This window comes from Lissotriton helveticus, chromosome 7, assembly GCF_964261635.1.
Source record: "Lissotriton helveticus chromosome 7, aLisHel1.1, whole genome shotgun sequence".
Taxonomy (NCBI): Eukaryota; Metazoa; Chordata; class Amphibia; order Caudata; family Salamandridae; genus Lissotriton; species Lissotriton helveticus.
In genome coordinates, this window is record NC_136068.1 from 1,924,130,847 (window position 1) to 1,924,153,884 (window position 23,038).

General features: G+C 45.4%; 1 protein-coding gene across 1 annotated transcript in view; it reads left to right on the top strand.

Annotated features, from left to right (window-relative positions):
- Positions 1-23,038, top strand: part of LOC144770902 (sulfotransferase 6B1-like) — a 288,918-nt gene that overhangs the window by 70,790 nt on the left and 195,090 nt on the right. The window contains exons 2-3 of the mRNA XM_078655693.1: positions 7,965-8,074; positions 12,931-13,020. Of these exons, the coding sequence (XP_078511819.1) occupies positions 7,965-8,074; positions 12,931-13,020 (200 nt within the window). The remainder of the gene's footprint in view (positions 1-7,964; positions 8,075-12,930; positions 13,021-23,038) is intronic.

Consider the following 23,038-nt stretch of genomic DNA (forward strand, 5'->3'; position numbering starts at 1 on the left):
TAAAAAAGGCATGGAAAAGGCGAAGGCTTACATGGACTAGTAGTGGACTTCTCAACATGAGTCCCAGTGGGGGGCGCTTGACATCAGTTCAAGCCCTAAAAGTAACGGAAAAATAGATGAGCATGGAACGCACTCACTCGGCCGAATCCGAACACCACCAAAGGGGAACATGATTACTTACTTCACTGAAGGACCGCGCCCGTTCGGCAACTACTGGTTGCACTCCATGGACCCGAATGTTAATTTGGGATCTGTGGAGTATGGTAAATATACCAGAAGACCGAACGGGCGCGTGTGACACTTACAGTCACATAATGCGGAATCGGACCAAGACTAGGCCACTAACCACAGTGCTTGAGTAGGAATGTTCTCTGCGCACGCGTGTATTTGGTGCGCTAACTTCATGAGGAGACAATTTATGTGAATCGTCAGTCTCACTGATCCCGCATGTTAATGCAAATAAAACTTCATCACAAAAATGCCACAAATACAGGTTAGCAGGATCATAGTAATAAAGCAGAACGCAGGCACAGAACCCAGGGGGAAGCTTAAAGAATAAAGCACTTGTTGTGGACCCTGGTGTATGAGTCTTCTTTTTCTTTATAAAATAAAATAAATAAATAATCTCTCAAAGTACTATCCGGGTGTGTTTATTGAGGGCTGATCATGCCGGCAAGGTTAAAATAGAGAGACAGAACAGTGGAACTAGCTAAATTTAACTGAAATACAGTAGAGTGAAGTTAAAGCCGGGGTCCCATGTAAGTTAAACTACTGGTCTAAGATGGGGATAGAGTGTCTAGAAGTGTGGATGCAAGGAGAGTGGATTCCAGAACCCCTGCATTACACTGGATGATTAGCGGCTCATGACTGTGCCCCAGGGTATAGTGTCATTCAACCCACGTAGATTGGTACAAAGTCTGTAGATCCAGCGTTGCTCCTTCTCAAACAACCTCTCTGGCGAATTGTCCCCTTGCTTCAATTGTTTGATCACGGTCCAACAAATGTCCTTGGGCGTGTGATTGAACTATAAAAAATGCTCCATAAGTTCAGTGGTGTTCTTACGTTAACGGATATTGCTGCGATGTTCGCACACCCACTGCTTAATTTTCTCTGTCATCATCCTTACATATCTGGAACCGCAGGGGCATGTGATCAAGTACACCACGTTGGTGGAGTTGCAGTTTGTGTGAGCGTTTGTCCATGTTTTGCCAGGCTTCAGGTCTGGAGTCTTAGTGGCAGTAGTCAGACGACACACACTACATGAACCACATAGGTAGTGGCCTGTGACTTTGGGGAGCTCCAGGCCCTGAGAAGAGTGTTGTCCTCCTAAGGTCCAGATCTTCTAGGACGGGTGTGTACCAGTGTGTCCTTAATACTTTTAGCTTTCCGGTACGAAAATAGTGGCTTCTCCCACTTGATGTAGTTGCTCTCAAGGATCCACCAATGCTTCCTTATAGATTTGTTGATAGCATTCGGAGCATGCTGTACGTTGTGACACACGTGAGTGGTATTTCTTCAGTGTGTCTTGGATTGTCTTCCCAAAGGGCTTCCCTCTGCAGGTTCCTCGCCCTCTTTGAGCTCTTGGTCAAAGTTTTCTCAGGGTAGCCATGATTGCGAAGTTTCATAGTCAGTTTTTTTGCTTGATAGCGAAAGCCCTCCACTTGGCTGCAGTTATGCCTTAGGCGGAGGTATTGGCCGGATGGGAGATTCTCTCTTAATGGACTTGGATGGAAGCTAGAGAAATGCAGCAAGTTGTTCTTAGCTGTATGTTTATAATACGTTTTGGTGAGTAGTTTGTCTCCTGCTTTCCTATAACCACATCCAGGTAAATAATTTCTTCTCTGTGGTAGGGATGCATAAACCTTAGATTCTGATCGCAGGTATTTATCCAGTTGAAGAACAGTAGGGTGGTCGCTGATCCTTGCCAAATAAAAAACACGTCATCTATGTACCTCTTCCAAAAGTATGTGTTTACACTCAAAATCATAGGTGTACAGCCCAGCTACGCTCAGGGCGAAAGTACTGCCCTTTGAAGTCCCTTTTGACTGTAGGTACCTTTGTACTCTGACCTTACATATTTCAGTAAATGTGACCAGTTAGCCAAGATTTTTTCTTGGCACCCATTTGATGAGACGTCTTTCCAAAAATGTTTAAACAGGATTAAATCTGGGTCTCCTCTTGATCCTTTGCCTATTAACATCCTTCATCAGCTCTCTGCCACATCTAAAGGCGTCCTTATCGATCTTCTCAACGCCTCTATGCGGGAGGCCTTGGTACCCCCCGAGTGGAAGCAAGCCATGGTCATTCCGTTGTTGAAAAATGCGGGAGCAGATCCTTCTGTACTATCTAACTTTAGACCTGTATCTCTGCTTCCGGCTTTCTCCAAAATTTTGGAGAAACATATCAACACCCAATTGACACAACACATAGGCAAAGTTGGCTTTCTTCATTATTCACAATCCGGGTTCAGAGCCAACTTTTCAAATGAAACCGCTCTGCTTGGGGTTACTGAGAAACTCCTCCAGCATTTAGATCAAGGGGAAACTGCGGCACTCATTCTATTAGATTTGAGTGCCGCATTTGACACTGTGTCGCATAACACCTTGCTAAACGCCCTTTGGTCTCTTGGGCTGGACGGCACTGCTCTATCTCGTTTTGCTTCATTCCATGATGGTCGCACTTTCCAAGTCTTCTCTGCTAAGGCATCATCTAAGATATGCGTATCAGCATATGGAGTCCCACAGGGATATATTTTAAGCCTCCTGCTCTTCAACATCTATGTCAGACCTCTGGCAGAGACTGTGGAAGAGGCGGGTCTTTCCCTATATTCGTATGAGAATGATACGCAGATTGTCTTTTCGCTTTCCACCACTAAAGACGCCACGACATCTGCCCTTCAGTGCCGCCTACGGCAAGTGACAGAGTGGCTGTGCCTTAACTTTTTGAAGTTAAATGAGGATAAGACTGAGGCCCTTATCCTGGGCAAGCACAAGGACCTATGGGGCCCTCACCACTGGCCTCAGGAAATGGGCTCCTTTCCCCTACCTGTCACCCATGTCCGTAATCTGGGCATCATTATTGATGATAGTCTCTCTATGGGACAACAGGTGGCGAGTGTTGCTGCCATCTGTTTCACGATCTAGAGGTGGCTTCGTAAGATCATTTGGATGCTTCCTGCCTCAACCCAACGCACGGTAGTCCAGTCACTCATCACCTCTCACCTCGATTACGGCAATGTTCTCTATCTTGGTAGCTGCCAAACGGTATTGAGAAAGCTACAGGTAGTTCAGAACTCTGCAGTACGCCTTCCCTGTCAAGTTCCTAGACAGGCTTCCATCTCGTCATTTTTATGTGGCTTTCACTGGCTTAGAATTGATCAAAGATTTAAATTTAAAACCCTGTGTTACATCTTTAAAATCAAACAAGGTGTGGCTCCAGCATATCTGCAAGCGCTCATCCATCCTTACATTCCTTCTCATCCCCTACGGTCTATTGCCCACGGAGACTTCGTGATTCCCTTCAGGTCATTCTGATCTCCGGTCTTCTGGTCCTGTTAGCCTCTTTCGGTTCCTGGTCCATTCGCTTCTGGCCGGTAATTCTTGTCCTGGTCCTTGTGGACCTGGTAGTCCTAGAGCTACTGTGGTCCACCTCCTGATTTTTCTCCTGCTGGCCATCATCTTCCTCATACTTAGGCTGTCCTGTTTTCAGTTTCTATTTTTGGTAAATTCTGGTGGTTTTTTTTTCAATGTTTTCATTATCTTAAAAGACAGTTGTTATCAGTGGTTACACATTTTCACGCCACTAAAAACAACAGAAAAAGTGTTTTTCCATGGCTTAATGAACATTTTTCTTTTATCATTGCTTGCTTTCTGCACTGAAAGAACATGGTATATAGACAGTGTACGTATAGTGTATATGAGGTCCAAGGAGATTTTTGCAAATTAATCTTATTGTAGTACACCATACAATACTTCTTCTGTGAGTCTTTGGTCATGTGCGCTCGCGCTTTCCTTCCCATGTAAACTTCTGTGAAAAGACACTCTCAACATTCAAAGCCCTTTGGGCTGAGAACCGTCAGCTAAGGGGCACAGTTGGGATGACTCTTTCTTTGATGCCACATAAAGCACAAAATGATAAATATTTGCATTTTAGTTCCTGGGCATAAAAAAACAGTGCACCAGAATGGACTAAAAAGTCGATAGCATCCCTCATTAACTCTGAAGATTTTAAAGATGCTTTCAGCATACCATCTAATAAGTGGCAAGGATCTCCTACCGGGAATCACTTCAGCTCGGGTATCAATTTTGACAGCTCATCACACACATTTTTTATATACGTAGCTGAATCACTACAAATACAAACAATATCAATCCAATCTTTGTTGAACTTGGAAAGAACCTTTTTTGCAGAGCATAATAAGTGACACTGCGTTCCATGTTTTCCAAAAGTCTGGTGTCACGTTTTCACCACTATCCCAGATGCTTGGGGATATATATACTTGTCACTATACCTTGCATTTAATGTTTAAAGCCTGAGGTGTTGGCAATTCACCTACTATCAATACTGACCCACTAGAAACTATGGTCTGATGTATTAAGGGTTTTTACCCATTTTCAGTGGGTAAATGTGATGACACATATTAGGAAAGACTTTTATGAAACTAGCCATTTTACCTATCAGTGAAAGAATCAAATGCAGCCAAAATATCAAATGTGAGTTTGATATGTCCTTATTCTGTACAGTTTATAAAATAATTAAACCTTAACCTAAAACGTGAAAGTAAACCCTGCATCTTTAGACCAAATGCCATAAAACTGAAAAAAGTAAAAGGAAGAAGAAACAATATTTTAGTGGCATCCCTAAAGAACAAAACTCAAGCAGAATAATGTTCGCCAGTCTTTCTTACTGCTAGGTTGTATAACAAAGTTACATTTTATTAACCCCTTCAGTAAGAACAAAATGACTCTTTCACTTTCTTTTTCCTTTCTTTGAATGGCATTTAGTTTGTGGTCGTGCAGGTGTTTTTTCAGTGTTTATATGTTTTCACCAGTGATGGCTATTTTTCTTTCAGTGGGGTTTTATCTGTTATTATAGGTTTAAACCTAAAACCCTACAGCCTACTCATCTGCTCCTGCTCCTTCCTTCCCCAGCCCCCTCCACAATGTCTATAGTCAGGTACAGCCTGCAAGCCTGTCACTCAAATATCTATTTTTGTTTTTGGCTTCTGATTTCTTTTGTTGACACAACACTGTCAAGGACAGAAAGATAACGTGCAGGGCTGCGTCAAATGGAGAAGGCAGGAATGCACCATAGCTACTAAGATACGGCGCGTTCCTGCTCTCCCTCTGCGCTGGCACACTTGTGGCCGTCAAGCGCCAACCAGGGCACCCTTGCGCCATGCTGCAGAGATGCCCGCGTTGCAGCCAGGATTGTTTTTGTGCATGAATTGACACCTTTCTTCACAAAAACAACCCTCTGATGCTTTGTCTTCTTCCTATGTGTACTGCAGCACACGCAGAAAGAGGAAAACAAGTGGAGAAATGACATTTCTCCTAGTTACGCCTGACCAGGAAAGACTTACCATTTTGATGTATTCCCAGGTTTACTAGAGATAGTAAATCTGGGAATGCTCTGAAAAACATGAGTGGATGTGTGGGAACACCCACGCTCCACCCATGGAACACCCACGCTCCACCCATGGCACACCCACGCTCCACCCACGCTCCACCCACGGAACACCCACGCTCCACCCACGGAACATCTCTCCAGGGCAGAGTAAAGTAAGTCAGTGACTTGAGCTGCCTCCGATACTCCAGATTCAGTACGCCATGCAGAACCGCGAACGTTGGCCCTACGCGGCAGCGTAAATATCACTTTAGTGCGTGCTTGGCTTTGCATTACCCTGCGTGATGCAAGATCAATGCAAGCCCTTGATAAATCTTGCCCAATGCCTCAATGTGGCTGACGGGCCACTCATGAAATGGGACCAATAAGCATTTATACCTGAAACCCACTCTACTAGGGGAATAGTATGAAAAATATGCTTTTTCAGAGGCAGCTGAGTGAACTACCGTGAATTACCCAGATGCAGCGCTTGCCTGTCTCCTGCTTTCACTTCCCCATTCCACTGAAGTCCCATTACTGTCTCTATCAATGTATTCCCTGCCAGTGTCCCAAATCATTGGCTCCCCAAGCACCAATCACCTACTCTCTGTGCCCCTCCCTCTGGAGCCCAGATACTACCTGTCTGTCTGCATTCACTGTTTGCTGCTGTTTGTCGACTGCTGCTGTGTTGCCAGACACAACCCTCCTTACAAAGAAGCCTAAAACTAGGACTCAGCCTTCCAAAATAAGCGGAAAAAGAGCCCAGCCCTAAATAATCATCAAAAGGTGGATCACCAGCATTAAAAAAACAATGAATGAGTGAATAAAGCATTTATGCAACATGCTTTAAAACCACATTCATTATTCTTTGCAGGCAGAAAAATACTCCTAGACTGCAGCCCACAATATATATGTGACTTATACTAAAGCTCCTAAAATTGAAATTTGATTACTAAGGGGTCCATTAGGATGACGGGCGGACTTTGTCCGCCCGTCATCCTAGCGGGGATTGGGACCACACGCCATAAGGCCGGGGGTCCCGTGGGGGGCATTAGGATGTGCCCTCCACAGTGGCGGGCACATCCTGCATTTCTAGCATTGTGGCGGGCGGTGCTCTCAGCACCGCCCACCACAATGCTAGAAATGCATTTCAACATTTGCATAAACAAAGCGGCAGGCAAATGTGGGGGGGGGATACCACAGGTACCCCCCGTGTGCAGCCCCCACCCCTCCTTCACTCTGGGGGCCCACAGGGGGCCCCCAGAGTGAAAACCGCATGCCTTTCAGTGGCGGCATTGCCACCACGGAAAAGCATTGTAAAATGCCCATTGTAATATGGCTGGCGGTGTCTGATAGACACCGCCACCATATTATTCCTTTTCCGCCCCGGCCGAAAGGCGACCGGGGCGGAAAAGTGACGGATATTCTTTCCGTCCGCCGAGTTCCCCCCCGCCATGCTAATATGGCGGGGGGAATTCGGGAATGAATGTCGGACGGATTGCCTCAGCTAAGGCTGGCGGTGGCTACATGCAGCCTGGGGGAGGCAATCCGCCCGACATCGTAATGGGCCCCTATATTTCTTATTTGAATATTCAAATAACAAATGTTTTCATTTAAAATTGATTTTCATTTATAAACAGCAAAACTTAATTTACCCACATTCATTTGCATATACTATTGCACATTTGCATGTGCACTTACTTTCAAGTGCTTTACACACGCCGCAGCTGCATTAAAAGATGGCCACTACCCTACCATAGCCGGAAGCCAATTTGTAGTTCTTGGGCAACAAAATAAAGACCTCCTTCACATTATTTACCCAGTCACTAGTCAAATAGCTGATCATCTCTCCTATTAGCCTGTGACCTTCTAAACTGCAGAGATTATGTACTATTTTGCCTGCTGCTGGGTAAATAGCAGAGATTATATACTCTTTGGCCGGCACCCTGGTCAATAGTCACTTCTATAATGATAAGCCCCCTCTCTGTTGCATTGTTTGCTCTCCTTCTGAAGGACTTTATCGCTCTCCATGCCATTCCTTGCAATAGAATATTTGTTCCCCTCACTTCCTGCCTCTCCCCATCCTCCATTGTTCCCTAATATGAAGCATGGGTCGGGCACTGGGGTTTCTCCTGTGTGCATTGACCCCTGAAATGAATGCTTGCCCCCTCATGGGTGGGTTCCAAACTACCCAGCTTAAAACAAACCTGCTCCCGCTGCAGGGACAACAGCCAGGTGGGCGTTTACACAGGTGACACAGATGCAATATTGTGACCTCTGACCTTTCAGTATCAGTACCTAATGAAATGAGGCTGACCTGGCCTTTTCTGTATCTTAATGGCTGCATTGCTGTGTTTCAGGCACAAACTGGACCCTTCACATCTTACATGACATGATGTACAACATCCATGGCAAGGAGCCACTAACCTTCACGCACATCCTTGAGTTCGGATCGCCGGACAAATTTGAGGTCAGTGCCAATGAACAGTGACATTGTATATTATACCAGCAAACTTATTCCATACTGTTTTAGAACCACACCTAAGTGGACAGTGCTCATTCATACTCAGTTTTATATTTGTGATTACGCTAAATTTAGTCCTTGCCTTTCCTTCCAAATTTAGCACTGATGGTCTTTTATTTGCCTGCTGAACGTGGTTGAGGGGAGTAAACACTTCAAGATTATACTTACAATTTAGTCATGCTTAAAGGACCACAGACTCCGAATTCCAGTTTATGGATTTCATTAAAAGGCCAGAAATAATTGGATGTAAACACATCTGAGAATCAGCGAATATAGGTACATAGAAACCAACACAGAGCCAAACCGACGAATATAATTAATTCGGCATAAAAGGCATATTGTGACGAACTCCAGAATTAAAATACAACATAGAATTTAGGCTGAGTCTAAATCCTTATTCATTAGGAAGGAAAGCATAAGTTATCGTTCCCTACACTACTCTCATTGAGGTTCCTGGCTATATCCCCTAACTTCTTTCCCAAAGGTGTCAGCATGTGTAGACTTCCTAAGAAGTACTCACGTCGAATGGGTCAAAATAGCTTAAGGCTATGGAGCTCGCTCTTAAAATTTTCCTGATCTTCTGTCCCTGCGCATCATACAAAAAGACAAAACTCAGCCCCCCCCCCAATGTATCACATGATGAATTGTTTCACTTGCAAGGTTCCCTAGTAGCTTTCCATTGATTCTTTAATTCAGTTCTTCTTGTCTTCCAGTGGCCTTAAAGTTCAGCTAGGCCAGGCACAGAAGGTACCCCCTCCTGCTTCTCAGACTCTTCAAAGACATTCCTGTTATCTCCTTAAACTAAGAATAACGAGGTTGAATTCTTGTACCTGCAGTGGGATGAGAGCATACTGTCCTGGCACACACAAGAGATTCATTTAATTATTTATTTGGCAACCAAGGATTTTTAAACTGTCAACAACTTGCAGCTCTGGGCCTACAACGCAGGCAACTTAAACAACACACAGTTACATTGATATGAATATAATGTCATCCTGCACATTATGCATACAGGAATGATAGTGTCTCTAATACATGTAAATTCTATTTAAAGGCGCGCATTGCATTTCTATGCTTAGGATGTTGAATAAATGCATTTAATAAGCATAATACACTGCAAATTATACAAATATATGTGAGTGCATTTGAACCATGATTATAATGCACCCACACAATTTAGAGTGCAGTAAGCGCTATATCATTTTCAAATAGCCAGGCCCACACCAGCCAAGTCCAGTCCAGAGGGTAACCAGCGAACAGGGTAGAGGTGGTGGTAACAATGTTTGTGTGGTTCTATGCTCCACTGAAGCTCAAACACCAAAGGTGAAGGATGTATAAACAGCACAGCAGAGAAGGCAAATAGTCCCGCCACTATTTGAATAGCAAAGATTCACATTGCATTTGCTGGTCAGGTTTACCCTGATGGCCTGTTAGGCAGTCCCTCTGCACATGCTCAGATGGTGTTTCTGAGACAGTCCCTGAAAGGAGTTGAACCTGTACCCAGAGAGAGGGTCTGCCTGTCTCATGGAAGGCCTCTGTTCTTGGCATCACTGAAAAACACAACTTGAAAAGTTTTAAGTGATCTGTAGTAACTAAAGTCATGATTTCCAATCTTCATAGGAGGCAGATGGGCTTTGTATCCTCGTGCAGCAGCAGGTGCACACTTGGCCATAGCATCAAAGTAGAGATCAAAGTAAATAGGAACTCCAGGGATCAGCGTTCCCACGCTTATCATGGATGTAAATCAGATCTTAATCATTGCAAAAATAAAAAAGAATTGGGAGCGTACTTGAGTGGCCATAGTTGGTGAATTCCAAGCCAAGTTTGTGTTGAAGCCTGTGAGGTCATCAGCCTGGCAAAGACTTTGAGGTCTATTACGTTCGCTCCGGGAAATTGGACAGTCCACAATGGTTGCGGTGGTCCTGCATGCACAATTAGGATGCGCCCGCCCCACCGGCAGGTGCATTTCACAGTTTTGCGTTGCGGCGGGCGGAGCTGCCAGCAGCATCCACCACAATGCAAAACAGGCACTTGTGCATTTGCATGCCCAACGTGGCAGGCACCGCGCTGTGCCTGCCACATCATCCATGCAAATGCAGTTTGGTACCATAGGTACCCCCCATGTGCTCCCGCAACATCCTGGGGGCCCGCAACAGGCCCCCAACTGAGAAAACCTCATGCCTCGTTGTCGCCGCGGAAAGGCTGCTTCCCGCAGCCATTGTAATATGGATGGCAGTGTCTAGCAGACACCGCCACCATATTCAACCCTTTTCCGTTCGGTCGACTCGTCGACCGGGCAGAAAAGCGGCGGACGGTCTTCCCGTCCACCACAGTCCCCCTGCCATCATAATATGATGGGGGGAAATGGGAGGCGGGCAGGGGATGGTGTCAGGCGGATTGCCACCGCCATGTGGGTGGTGGCGATCTGGCCGACATCATAATAGACCCCATAGTGTGCAACACTATAAACTACCCCCCTCCTGACAAAGAAGTGAAGTGTCAAACAAACACTGGTGCTGTAAGGCGCCACCCTTTCGCAGGGCAGGATGAGGTGAGAAAACCTCACTGACCCCTCCGACTGTGACGAGCTGTGAAAGGGGAAGTGGAGACTGCAGCGGGCTGGTCCTAGTGCATTGATCTCTGTGAGATTTTAATACTCGCTACTTGCATGGATGTACATTAAATGCACAGCCATAACCACTGTCAAATGGAATCCAGCAGATCCCACTTTCGTGACTAACAATGATTGAACTGCATGTCCAGGGTCAGATATATGTGACTTGCTAAGTTTAGATTGCAATCCTTAACCAATCAATCAATCAGGATTTGTAGAGCACACCTAATCCCCCGTGAGGAGGCCCAAGCACAAGGATCCTGCTGCGATCAGTCTAAGCACCATGTTTGAGGTGCTATCTGTCTCCAGCTGCATTCTTACGGGCGATGGTTTTTCTGGAGATAGCGTATTTAGGAGTGAAAAGTGTTTATTAAGTCTATATACATTAAAAGGAACAGTAGCGGCCACAGCTTTCGGTGCCCTGTAATAGCCGGGATTGTCACACTTGTAGGATTGCGATGGGTGGAACTTTCGTTGATGCTGTCTTTGGCGGAGCTAACAGGGGCAATGGGTGGAGGAGGCTGCAGTTTCATCCCTAAAAGGACCTGGTCCCTTATTTGTTTACAAATTAAGCACTGACTGCTCACCTGCACAATACCATCCTGGGTTTACAATGGTGGATGTTATAAGAATTCTATAATTGATTGTCTTTTCTCCTCTTCTTCTCATCTTATGCTTTGCTTTATAATATCATTTTTCTGTGTGTGTGCTGGGGGAGCAGAAACCTTGTGCATTTCGGTTAAAGAGTCTGCGGAAAAGGTGACCGCGACCCTTGACCTGGCCTCCCTGAGTCAGACACCTTCGATCAGTTTTTCAATTCCCTCTCCAGGTCAAGTTTTCCTCCTACCTGGGTCCAGCATAGGAGTGGTAATTGTCCCTGCCTCTGAAAGTAAAATGCGCTTAGTTGCATATAGCTATGGACTGTGTTATCTTCCGAATCACAGGGCCGATTAGGATGGCAGTGAATTCGCATCCTCTGGGCTGGCGAAAGCCACCGCCGGCCTGGAGGAGGCGGATTCACCGCCTTGGACTGCGAAAACACCACCAGCCACATTAGGATGGCGGTGGGATCAGCGGCGGATGGCAAGTCCGTCCACCGCTGATCCCCGGTGTGTGTACCCAAATATGGTGGCAGTGTCTGCAAGACACCGCCAGCCATATTACGATGCAGGCAGAAACATGCTTTTCCACGGCGGCTTTTCTGCCGTGGAAAAGCATGTGGTCTTTTGTGTTTGGGGGCCCCTTGCGAGCCCCCAGGGTGTTGGAGGGTGGGGGGTGCACATGGGGGGTACCTATGGTACCCCCCTGCTTTGGCATGCTCAAGGTGGCATGCACCACGCGGTGCCTGCCAAGTTGTGCATGCCAAAGTTAAACATGCATATTTTACATTGCGGCGGGTGCTGCTCAAAGCTTTATACTTTTTACTTTATACCTACATTTCTACTCCATTGCCACAAGTATGTCACCTCTAACTCTGGAAACCTCCCCTGTGTTCTCTTCCTGTGTGGATATATGTCTGTCTTTAGTTGAATTCCTGTGATGGTCTTAGTGTTAACTCCTGTGTTTACTCCTCTTTTCAATTTTCCATCATAATAATATTCTAAATGATAGGTCCCACTGGGGTAGGTTGATGTACAGAAGGCTGGTCCAGCAAATAAAGACTGACGAGTAACCTTGCCTCTGAGCATCAGCAAGGATGGAGGATCCCCTGTATATTTTTATGTGTCATTGAAAAAAAATATATCTACCTCACTTGAAGTTGCCATTGGAATATTCAATTATAGTTTATATTCTTTTCTGCTGCTTGATATGACTTGTGATTGGCCTTTGCTAATGTTATTATTATTATTAAAAATGAATACCTTATTCAGATGCCCAGGGCCACTCTCAACCTTCTTTTATATAGGAGTGCTGAAGTACTGCCAATAACAATGTTACTCAATTTGTAGTGGTGGTCGAATTTCAATCTCTGAAGCATAATAGGCTGAGTTGTCTTGGTCAAGGTTGAAAGTGGTGATGTTCAGATGTAAGCAGGAAGCCTTCAGCTCACTGAGCCATCTTGCCAGCTTATCTCCTTGTGTGCTTGCCATGTGACCTGCAGCTGTGACGAGCTGGTAATGAGGAGCCACTGAGGGGGTCCAGCCCTCAGCCATGTCAGACATGTCATTGGCCACTTCTTCTGTTCCAGATTATGAACCAGATCCCTTCTCGAAGAGTACTAACGACGCATCTGCACCGAGACAACATTCCCAGGTCCATGGAGGTGAGCAAAGTCAAGGTAAGCTCTGCTCTCAGATGGTGAGTTCTTAACTTCCAAGGGTGAGAGATATTTAATAATCTCTGCTCAGCGTCATAAATGTTTTGCATCCGAATGATTTTAGTGTGATATCCAGAACAATGGGCCAGATATGCATTGGTTTATTTTAGGTCGCACATGGCCAGATTCACTGCTTGTCATGTGGTAGATTGGGTACCAGTATCAAGCGGGAGAGAGAGGAAAAGGGGATAGTTCACTTCCGCTGGTTAATATGTACGAATCAATGGGAACTAGCTAGGAGGTAGAAGCTCTTAGTGTTTGTTCATGAGTAAGAAAAATATATGTTTTTTATGAAGACCCTCAACCACCAACCTAGTTGGTGGCATGCTCCATCATCGGGTCCCACCCAAGGCACTGAGTGCACCTTGGGCGTGCTTCAATACCTGACTAAAGCGGAGCGGGTTTTGTTTCGTTAATGTGCTGTGATGGTGAAAAGAGTGTAGGTTTAAAAAAACTGTCTTAAGGCTCCCAGATATCCACAAGACTATTTTAATAGTGGGCCCTTGGCAGTATTTAAAAACAAGGCGGCAGATATGAGTGGAGGTGATTAAGGACTCCCATATCCTGTGCGGTCAACATGTTTCAGCCAGGCCTCATGTTAAACTGGCTTTCATCAGGACCATATGTGGGTGAAAGTTAAAGTGGTTGTCTAAAAGAATGTAAAGACCAGCTATGTAGCGCCCTCACTAAGGTGTGGTATGTGTAAGAGGATGGTTTCCTCTAGCGGCTTGGTTCCTATTAAGGAAAAAACAACAAGACATACAAACAAACACAAAATAGTGTGAGCTTCAAAATGGCACATAAGGTTTATGTGACTCAACTCTGTCATGTCTGTGTTCTGTGCGAGTAAAGAGCAATGGTGAAAACAGAATGTGACGGTGGATGGTAGGTGAAACTTAAAACATGCTTTAGATTATGCGCTACTGTGCGGAGAAATCGATAGCATAAATGCGATATCTTGTCTAGAAACATTAGTGCTGAAAACAAAGACAGTCTTTTATTCTGGTAATTATGGAGAAAAGCCCCATGAGTTCCGGGAGGTAGCCTGACCTTTAGTCCCACAGTGTGTGTGTTCTGGGAAAGAAAGAAATAGACATGGCAAACATCAATGATGCGGTAGTCTGACTGCGTGAGAAGGTCTCGGGAATTGTTAGGGAAGAAACCCCCCCGGCACACCCCACTTACTTTGTCAAAGTCTGCGACCCACTGTTCAAACCTGTTGGGGCCTGCATCGGAATTCCGTTGATGCCAGGCATTGGTCGTGGTGGCGTTTAAATATCCTTCCGTATTCGCAGGTGTACGTGATCAGAAGCTGAGTGCGAGTAGCATCTGTGGACAAAAGCAAGAAAACACAAAAGACGGACACGCATATGTGTGTGTGTATGGCAACAGTGGTGGCCCTGAAATACCTTTATATTAACCCCTTGGGCGCGGCCGCGATTCTGCGCCTGTGCAGCCGTTTTAATGAGTGGGCGGGTTCATGACGGCCCCCAGTCGTCATCAGCACACGCCCACCGTGATGCATGATGGACGGGGGCCGGCATCAGCATGAAAGGCGTTAAAGAGCAACCAGTAATGTAGACAGATAAACTATGTGTGAGTGAAAGCACCTAATGAATATATTAGGGCATCAATCATATTGTGTCTATAAACAGTGAAGAAAGACTGATGAAATGTAGTTCCTTGCTGGTGAGACACTTGTCATATCCCCGTGTTGGGTTAAGGGGAACGCATGCGTTGCATGTAGTCATGGAAAAGCACCGTATGGTCCTCATGGGTGTGAGGGGGCTCTATCTGTCCCAATAGTGGGGGCTGACATAAAATCATGATCCCCATTGTAAAAGCACTAAGGGGCCTATTATGATGGCGGATGATGGAGGGACCGTCCGCAGGGGCAGCGGCGGTCCCTCTGTCGGAATTAGGATGTGACCGCCACCCTGGCGGTTACATCCTGTATATTTAACATTGCGGTGGGTCTCGCAGACACCGCCACCATATGTATGCACTATTTCCGCCAGTCGCAAAGGTGACCGGCGGAAAAGCGGCAGACGGTCTTGCTGTCCGCCGCGGACTCCCCAGCCATCCTAATGTGGCGGGGGTCTTTTCAGTCACCGCAGCGGTGAATCCGCATCCGGATTCTCCGCAATTGTAATCGGCCCCTAAGTGCGGACCCTGGTAAGGGCAGTGATGCCCAAGTTGTTTCACCACTATATATTAGGGGCATGGTTCGCTGCAGCTTCTGGACTCAATCATGTGGTTTGCAAAGCCCAGGGTACCTGGAGGAGGCATGTTCATGCTAAGTGTAGAAGCATGAGGATTTTAAAGAGGAGGGAAAAGGAAAAAAGGTGACTGAGCGTTATGTTCGCTGTCAGTTTGGGGGTTCAGCTGTTCAGGCTGTTCCACTGAATGTTGTCGTTTAATCCCTCTTTATGGGTGGAAAGGCGGTATTTCCACCGTTGTTCCTTTTGGAGCAGATGTTTGTCATTGGTAATGTTGTGACATTCGGTTTGATCTATGACTGTCCATTTTATGTCATTTGGAGTGGGTCCCCTCTGAATGAAATTGTTTGTCATTTTGCTGGTGTTCTTTTTGCACCGGATGGTGCTGCGGTGTTCTACTATCCTGGTCCTCACCTGGCGAGTCGTCATTACGATGTAGCGGAGTCTGCATTGGCACTCGATAAGGTAAACGACATTGGTCGAATTACAATTAGTATGTTTCCTCTGGTGCCAGATTTTGCCTTGCTCAAGATCCAGTGTTTTCGTTGCTCGTGTCAAATGACAGACACTGCAGGGACAGGGTCCGACATTGGGGAATCCCCAGGCATTAAGACCGTGTTGATGACAGGATCTGGTGTTTCTTGGGGGGGTAGAGATCAAGCGGTCTTTGAGGCTGCCTGCCTTTTTATAGGCAAAAAGAGGTTGGTCCCAGGTAGATGCCCCTGTCTTTAGGATGTGCCAATTTTTGCGTATAATCTTGGATACCCGGTTGGAGGCTGCAATGTATGTGGTAACGCATGTTAGTGGGGTAGTGGTGTCATTGCATGTAATGTCTTCTGGGATGGCCTCCCTGTTTTGGTTGCGGGCGCATTTCTTTTTAGTTTGAATGATCCTGTCAGGGTATTCTCCTTCTTTTAGTTTTTTTGCCAGGTCTGAGGACTGTCTCTTGTAATCCGTGGTCAGGCTACAATTCCTCCGTATGCGGAGGAACTGACCGAATGGGAGGTTTTCTCTGAGACAACGGGCTGGAAACTCTCAAACTGTATTAATGAATTCCTTGCAGTTGGTTTATAATATGTGGTAGTCTGAAGAAGCCCTACTTTAGACTCAATAGTGAGGTCCAGAAAGGCTATGCTGTGGGCACTCGCACTGCTGGTGAAGCGTAGGTAGGGGGTCTCGCTCATTGAGCCAGATGAGGAAGAAGGCTAGAAAATCTTGTGATCCTGTCCAGACCATAAGAATGTTGTGAATATAACAACGCCAGAATTTGATATTGTTGGTGTATGGATTTGTGGCTGGTCGGATGTGTAGTTTCGCAAAGTGATACACATAGAAACCAGCCACGCTCGGGGCAATAATGCTGCCCATGGGCGTTCCGTTTGTCTGAAGGAAGAACTCACCTTTGAATTCAAAGTAGTTCTCCTTCAGAGCTATCGTGGCGCATTGAAGAATGAACTTCCGGGGGGCCGTATATTCCCAGGTGGTGTCTATTCACATATCATGGAGGACCCTCAGTGTCTTGAGGAAGACTAGTGTAAAGGCTTTCGATGTCTAATCCCACCAATAGCTGGGAAGTGGGGTCAAAGCTCATGTCTATGATGAGATTGAGTAAGTGGTTAGTGTCTTTGATGTAGGTAGAGGACTTATGCACTAAGACATTCAGAAAAAAGTCGCAGAACCATTACAAGGGTTCTAGAAGGGAATTTATCCTTGACACGATGGGCCGTACAGGGGGGGTCGCGTCTCTTTATGTATTTTAGGCTCCGTGTAGAAGTAAGGTACCTTGGCCTTTTTGGTGCAAAGAAAATCAGCCTCCTGTTTCGCGATGTGCTTGTTTCCTTCTGCTGATTCTACCAGGGCCACAATGGTGTCTCTGAGTGCATTGGTAGTGTCTTCTCTCAGGCGTCTGTAGTTTCTTCCATCACTGAGTACCTGCATGTGATGGGTCTCAGTGGACACGTCACACAGTGGTTCACCGCTTCCCTTAGACAACACACTGCAGCTCACATTTACACCACTGAGGCTCCATTGGGAGGGGGACCTAAATTGCCAATTAACTGATCCTGAATGGGCGGCGGTGTTAGAGAGCCCCACGCACATGCCCTGAAACATGAGCTTGCGCTAGATTCACTGTTATATTACAGAGAGAGCATACCTCACCCCAGCCAAGATCAACAGATATTTTCATCGTATCAATGCCGCCTGCCCAGAATGCGACATTCCATTCGAATGGGAGACTTACATCCTACACCTTTATTGCAGAAGTAAAAAGCACAAAGTAACCTCTCGCTTCCTAGAATTAGGCTCGGCAGTAGATAAAAGCTTGATCACTAAGAGACAGAAAGCTCTTGAGCCCCCGCATGTGCTAGCCTGGAGGCGCTCTCTATTGACATGGGCTAAAGCAGAGAGTGTCGCAATCCACCAGAAGATATATTGCGCACCCCTCACAGTACCACCCAAAGGTCAACCCTTGGCGACTCCTCAGCTAATCCTTTTTTGTTTCCTTGTTGCTAGCTTTGTGGGCAAGGCTGCTCTGCTGACAAAGCAGGGAAGGGAAGGAGTGGTTTGCACTTCCTAAGTGCCCATGAATCTTTGTGCTGCCCTCTGGGGCCAGCCAAACACTAGTGCTCACTTTGCATGTTCTACATGCAGCAGAACATACCCAGCCACCCATTCTCTGGCTGAGAGCCAATCCACGGTGCTCAGACCAATCACAACACTGCATTGCAGCATTTTGATTGACTATCAGGAAGCTGGGAGCCGGGTGCATCCTGCTTCCTGCCCTGGAGGCGGGGAAGAGGACTGAGAGGAGGTGGCGGCGACAGCGGGTGGCAGTGGCAGACAGGTAAGTGTGTCTTTTTTTTATTTCATTCCCCCCACCACCACGTCCCGCCCTCCCACCGACTTCAAATACCAGCCGCCACTGCCATCAAGGTCCTGTTTGGAAGGGCAGTGAGAGACACGCTGCATGTGGGACGATGGATCCCGAACCTCTGCATGTGGAAGTCACGCAGCAGAGTAGAGCCGCAAACAACCAAAACGGAGCATAACCAAGAGAGCGAAGGAATCGGACCCCTGCCTAGGAGACTGGGGGTAGATGTATCAAGCCTTTTGCGAATTACGGCCTTTGCGAATCGCAAAAGGCTTTTTTGCTTTTTTTTAATGTATCAAAAAATCGCAAAATAAGGAATCGCAAAAATTTGCGATTCCTTAATTTGCTTAAGCATTTAAGGAATCGCAAATTTAGCGATTCCTTAAATGCGATGTATGTCAGTTTTAGAAATTGCGAATTTGTGTTAAGAAATCGCAAATTACCACCAACTACAACTTCATTTAAAAATGCCCTATTTGGCATTTGTGAAGGTGGCATGTGACGCACATACATGCCCGTAGTGTATATATGTGCGCCATATGCACACACATGTAAATTTCAGGGGTGCAGCAGGGTGTCTTTGAGACACGCCTGCACCCTTGAAATTATTCCTTATTTGCGAATTCGCAAATTGCGATTCGCAAATTAAGAAATAATTCACAATCATTCCTATGGGCCTCCAGGCCCATAGGAATGCATGGGAAATTATTCCTTGATTGCGAATTTGCAAATTGCAAATTCGCAAATAAGGACGACTAAGAAATCGCTAAAAAAATAGCGATTTTCTACATACATTCCATTTTGCGATTTCTAAATAGCGATTCCTTAAAAATCGCTATTTAGAAATCGCAAAATGGAATCTTGATACATCTACCCCTGGGTTCTTGTGCGTGATCGGCACCCAGGGAGGAAATCCCATTCCCTGTTTGAGGGCCGACTGCTTTGGGTTGTCGACAGGAAAGGGTCACACCCTGTGACTTTGCACTGATGCACACGCACACCCTGACCCCCCCCATTAGAAGACACGGGTGAATGCATAAAAGGGGAGAGCCGCGCCCACGCGCAGTTGTGTGCAGGAGTTTGAAACATGCCCCCGGTCTCGTCCCCCTCTTTTCCACATGTGGCCTCGCCCATGCGTAAACTCAGCGACACTAGTGCCCTCTCGTGGGCTTTCACTTTAAAAACCCGTGCAGCTTCCCTGACAACCACTCTGGAGTATCATGTTAATTTGTATATGAGAAGCAGTGCATGAGGGGGGGGCTTAAGGGCCAATGGAAAAGGAAATTACTGCGGGTTGTGGGGGGCTCTTAAAACACAGTATTTTGTCAAATAACCCTGTTTTAAGACCTTCAAACCGAGAGGAGAGAGAGTGTGTGTTTTTGTCTGAGTGAGTATTTAATAATCCCAGGTGAAATCTGACAGACTCCTACCTTACCCCACTGAAAGATCCTGCACCCAACTATTTATTAAATAATACATTTATTAGGGGGGAGTCAAGCCCCACCCCCCTGAAGCCACGCCCATGGCTGTCATCTGATCTACATCCGGGTCCTCTTTCAGGCACAAACAGCAGCTGAGAGCAGCCTCTCCCCTGCCTGGGGACACAGGCGCACTGAGCACTGCAAACCACAGCAGGGGCCACCACCGAGGGGCCAAGAGGGGCCCTGAGTCTGACAAAATGATGGGGCCCCTGCAGAGGTGAAGAGAGGATCATGGCCTTTGGCTGAAGGGGGCCCCTGAAAGGAGACCCCTCTCCCCCGGCCACAGGGGTGCCGGCCTTACACCCCCTGCAGGTGAAGATTGTCTTTCTGCACCATACTTCTCGGCGAGGAAAAAACATACGGAAATTAAATTCAGCGCGGAAAAGGGGGCATTGCTCAATTTTGATCATCTTCGCCAGTAACTCTTTCATAACAGCTTTCAAAATAGTAAACACCCTTTGAGTCTCCTGCTTGCTCCTCTTTTATCACTCCATTGCTTTATCATTTAGTTGTCTTTTCAGTTTATTTGTTATCAGAACATTTCAAGAAAGAAAAAAGGTTTTCCTACAATCAGGTCAACTGGAATTATGCGGCAGAGGACGGACAAATTATACGGCAGGGTTTAGTAAATGATTCAGGAAAAAATGGTCAAATATTCAGCATAATGCAGCACATTATGTGATAATATTACCACATTATTCTGTAATTTTTACACATATTAACAGTGTCAGGGCTACGGTTTGACCTCATTAGAACCCGTTTGACACCCAAATACAGCAAAAACCAACAGTAAGGTAACAAATCAACCTTTGGAAGGCAGTTGTCACAGTGTTTTAGCAAATTTTTGTTAAAATCTGCAAATTATGCAGCAGTAGATGGATTATGTGGCAACTATAGCATGCCCATAATTATGCGGCAAATGCTGTATCACAAAATTGCATAACTTCACTAGTCCTGCCTATAAAGCACTGTTCTTAGAAATTGGGTTTCTGGTTGGCAGAGGTATGCACCCTGACCAAGCAGGAACCGCAATCGTAGTCAGGGTAAGTCACAAATGCACTCTAAATGAACCTGTGCTCACCCCCTGGTAGCGTAGCACTGAGCAGTCAGGTTTAACTTCAGATGAAATGTGTACAGTGTTTGTGCACCATTTCAACCAGTAGCACAGTGACAACACAACACAGATACTCCACACCATGTTAGAAAAATTGAGCCTAACTTTATAAATAAAACAAGACGAAAGTGACAAAAATCCAATCAATACTAGTTGAGATATGAATTTTTAAGAATAAACTGTAAAATTGCGCTTTGTAATAATTACACTGTTAAATAGCATATCTCGCACCAGACCGGAACATACAAAAATTAAATTCCGCATGTAGAATGGGTTATTACGCAATTTTGATCATCTTTGCCAGTAACTCTTACATAACAGTTTTCAAAATTGCAAACACGCTTTTAAGTCACCTGCTTGCTCTTGTTTCATCACTACATTGCTTCATCATTTAATCGTCTTTTCAGTTTCTTTGCTGTGAGAACATTTAAAGAAAAAAAATATTTTCCCATAATCAGGGCAACTGGATTTATGTGGCAGAGGAGGACCAAATTATATGGCAGAGTTGGTAAATTATTCCGGAAGAAAAGCTAAACTCTTCTGCATAATGCAGCACATTTTATGATAGTATTATCACATTAGTTTGTCATTTATACACATATTAACAGTATCAATACAATGTTCTGACCTCATTAGTACCTTTTTGACACCCAAATACAGCAATAAGCAACAGAAAGGTGACCAATCAAGCTTTGGAAGGCAGTTGTCACAGTGTTTTTAGTACATTTTTGTTGAAATCTGTAGATTATGCAGCAGGTGATGGATTATGTGGCAACTATAGCATGCCCATAATTATGCGGAATATGCTGCATCCACAAAATCGCATAATTCTACAAGTCCTGGCTATAGTGCATTGTTAGAAATTGGGTTTTCGGTTGGCAGAGGTATGCACCCTGACCAAGCAGGAAACGCAATCCTAGTCAAGGTAAATCACAAACACACTCTAAATTAACCTATGCTCAGCCCCGGCAGCTTGGCACAGAGCAGTCAGGCTTAGTTTAAGAGGCAATGTGTACAGTATTTGTGCAACATTTCAAACAGTAACACAGTGATAACATCACAAAAAGACTCCAAACCAGGTTAGAAAAAAGCTTAATTTTATAAAATAAAACAAAACCAAAATGACAAAAATTCAATCAATAGAATTTGAGATATGAATTTTACAGAATAAACTGTAAAATAGAGCTAAGAATCAATAAGCGCTTAAATAGAATATCTGCTCGCAGCAGACCAGGACATAGTCCAGAGTTCTGGCCGACCGTGATGGAGCATGGGCAAGATACAGGGATCCAGGGAGGCCAGCTGAACAATAGTACCTTAATCCTGGTTGCGTCGACAAAGAAGCGGTACGCAGCTGAGCCATGCGTTCGGTGTTCCCCCCTGCGCAGTTGGGCTAATGCGTCAATTTTCTCCACACACAATGGCGGATATGCGTTGCTTGCGAGGGTGATACGCTGGTTCTGAGATGCAGTGGTTCCTACACGCAGTTAAGGCGATGCATCAATCTTCTCCACACTGTGGTGGCAATGCGTTGGTTATGAAGCAGTGTTCCAAAGGTGATGCGCTGGTTCTGAAGGCGATGCACTGATCCTGTTTCTTAAACAACGCCAATGCATCGATTCTGCTCACGCACTAGAGGATGCATCCGTCCACCTTAGGCTCACTTCCAAGGGTCCAGGACTGAAGTGGCTCCTCTTGATAGGGCAGACTCACAGATGGCAGAGTCCAGGTGCAGGAGCAGGATGATTGGAAGTCTTTTATGTCCCTGAGACTTCAATCAGGATGCCAGCCAGATGGTCCATAGAGTCCCTGCCCTGGCTCCGGACTCACTACAGGGGGTAATTCAGCCCTTTGTGTGGGGACAGGACATAGCCTATTCAGGTGTAAGTATGAGGCTGTGTCCAGCATCTCTCTACTATCCTGCCCAGGATGGCACATCAGGATGTGGATTGCTCATCAAGTCACCTCTAAGCTTCTTTTGTGTGTAGCTGTCTAGAGGGAATGCACAAAGCCCAGCTGTCACCCACCCTAAACGTGTATTCATAATATCGACGATAACAATATCGACCTACCAGAATATCGTGTCAAAAATATTGATGGACAAAATATCGTCATCCTATTGCTACAAAGGTAAGTACAAAATATCGTTTTTTTTAAATGTCCTATAATTTATCTGAAATAAATTAAATAATAAATATAAATAATAAAAACGTAGTTAGAATTATTTAACAATTTTAAAAAAATTATAAATAATAACTGTAGTATAAAATAAATGAAACATACATATATGAAA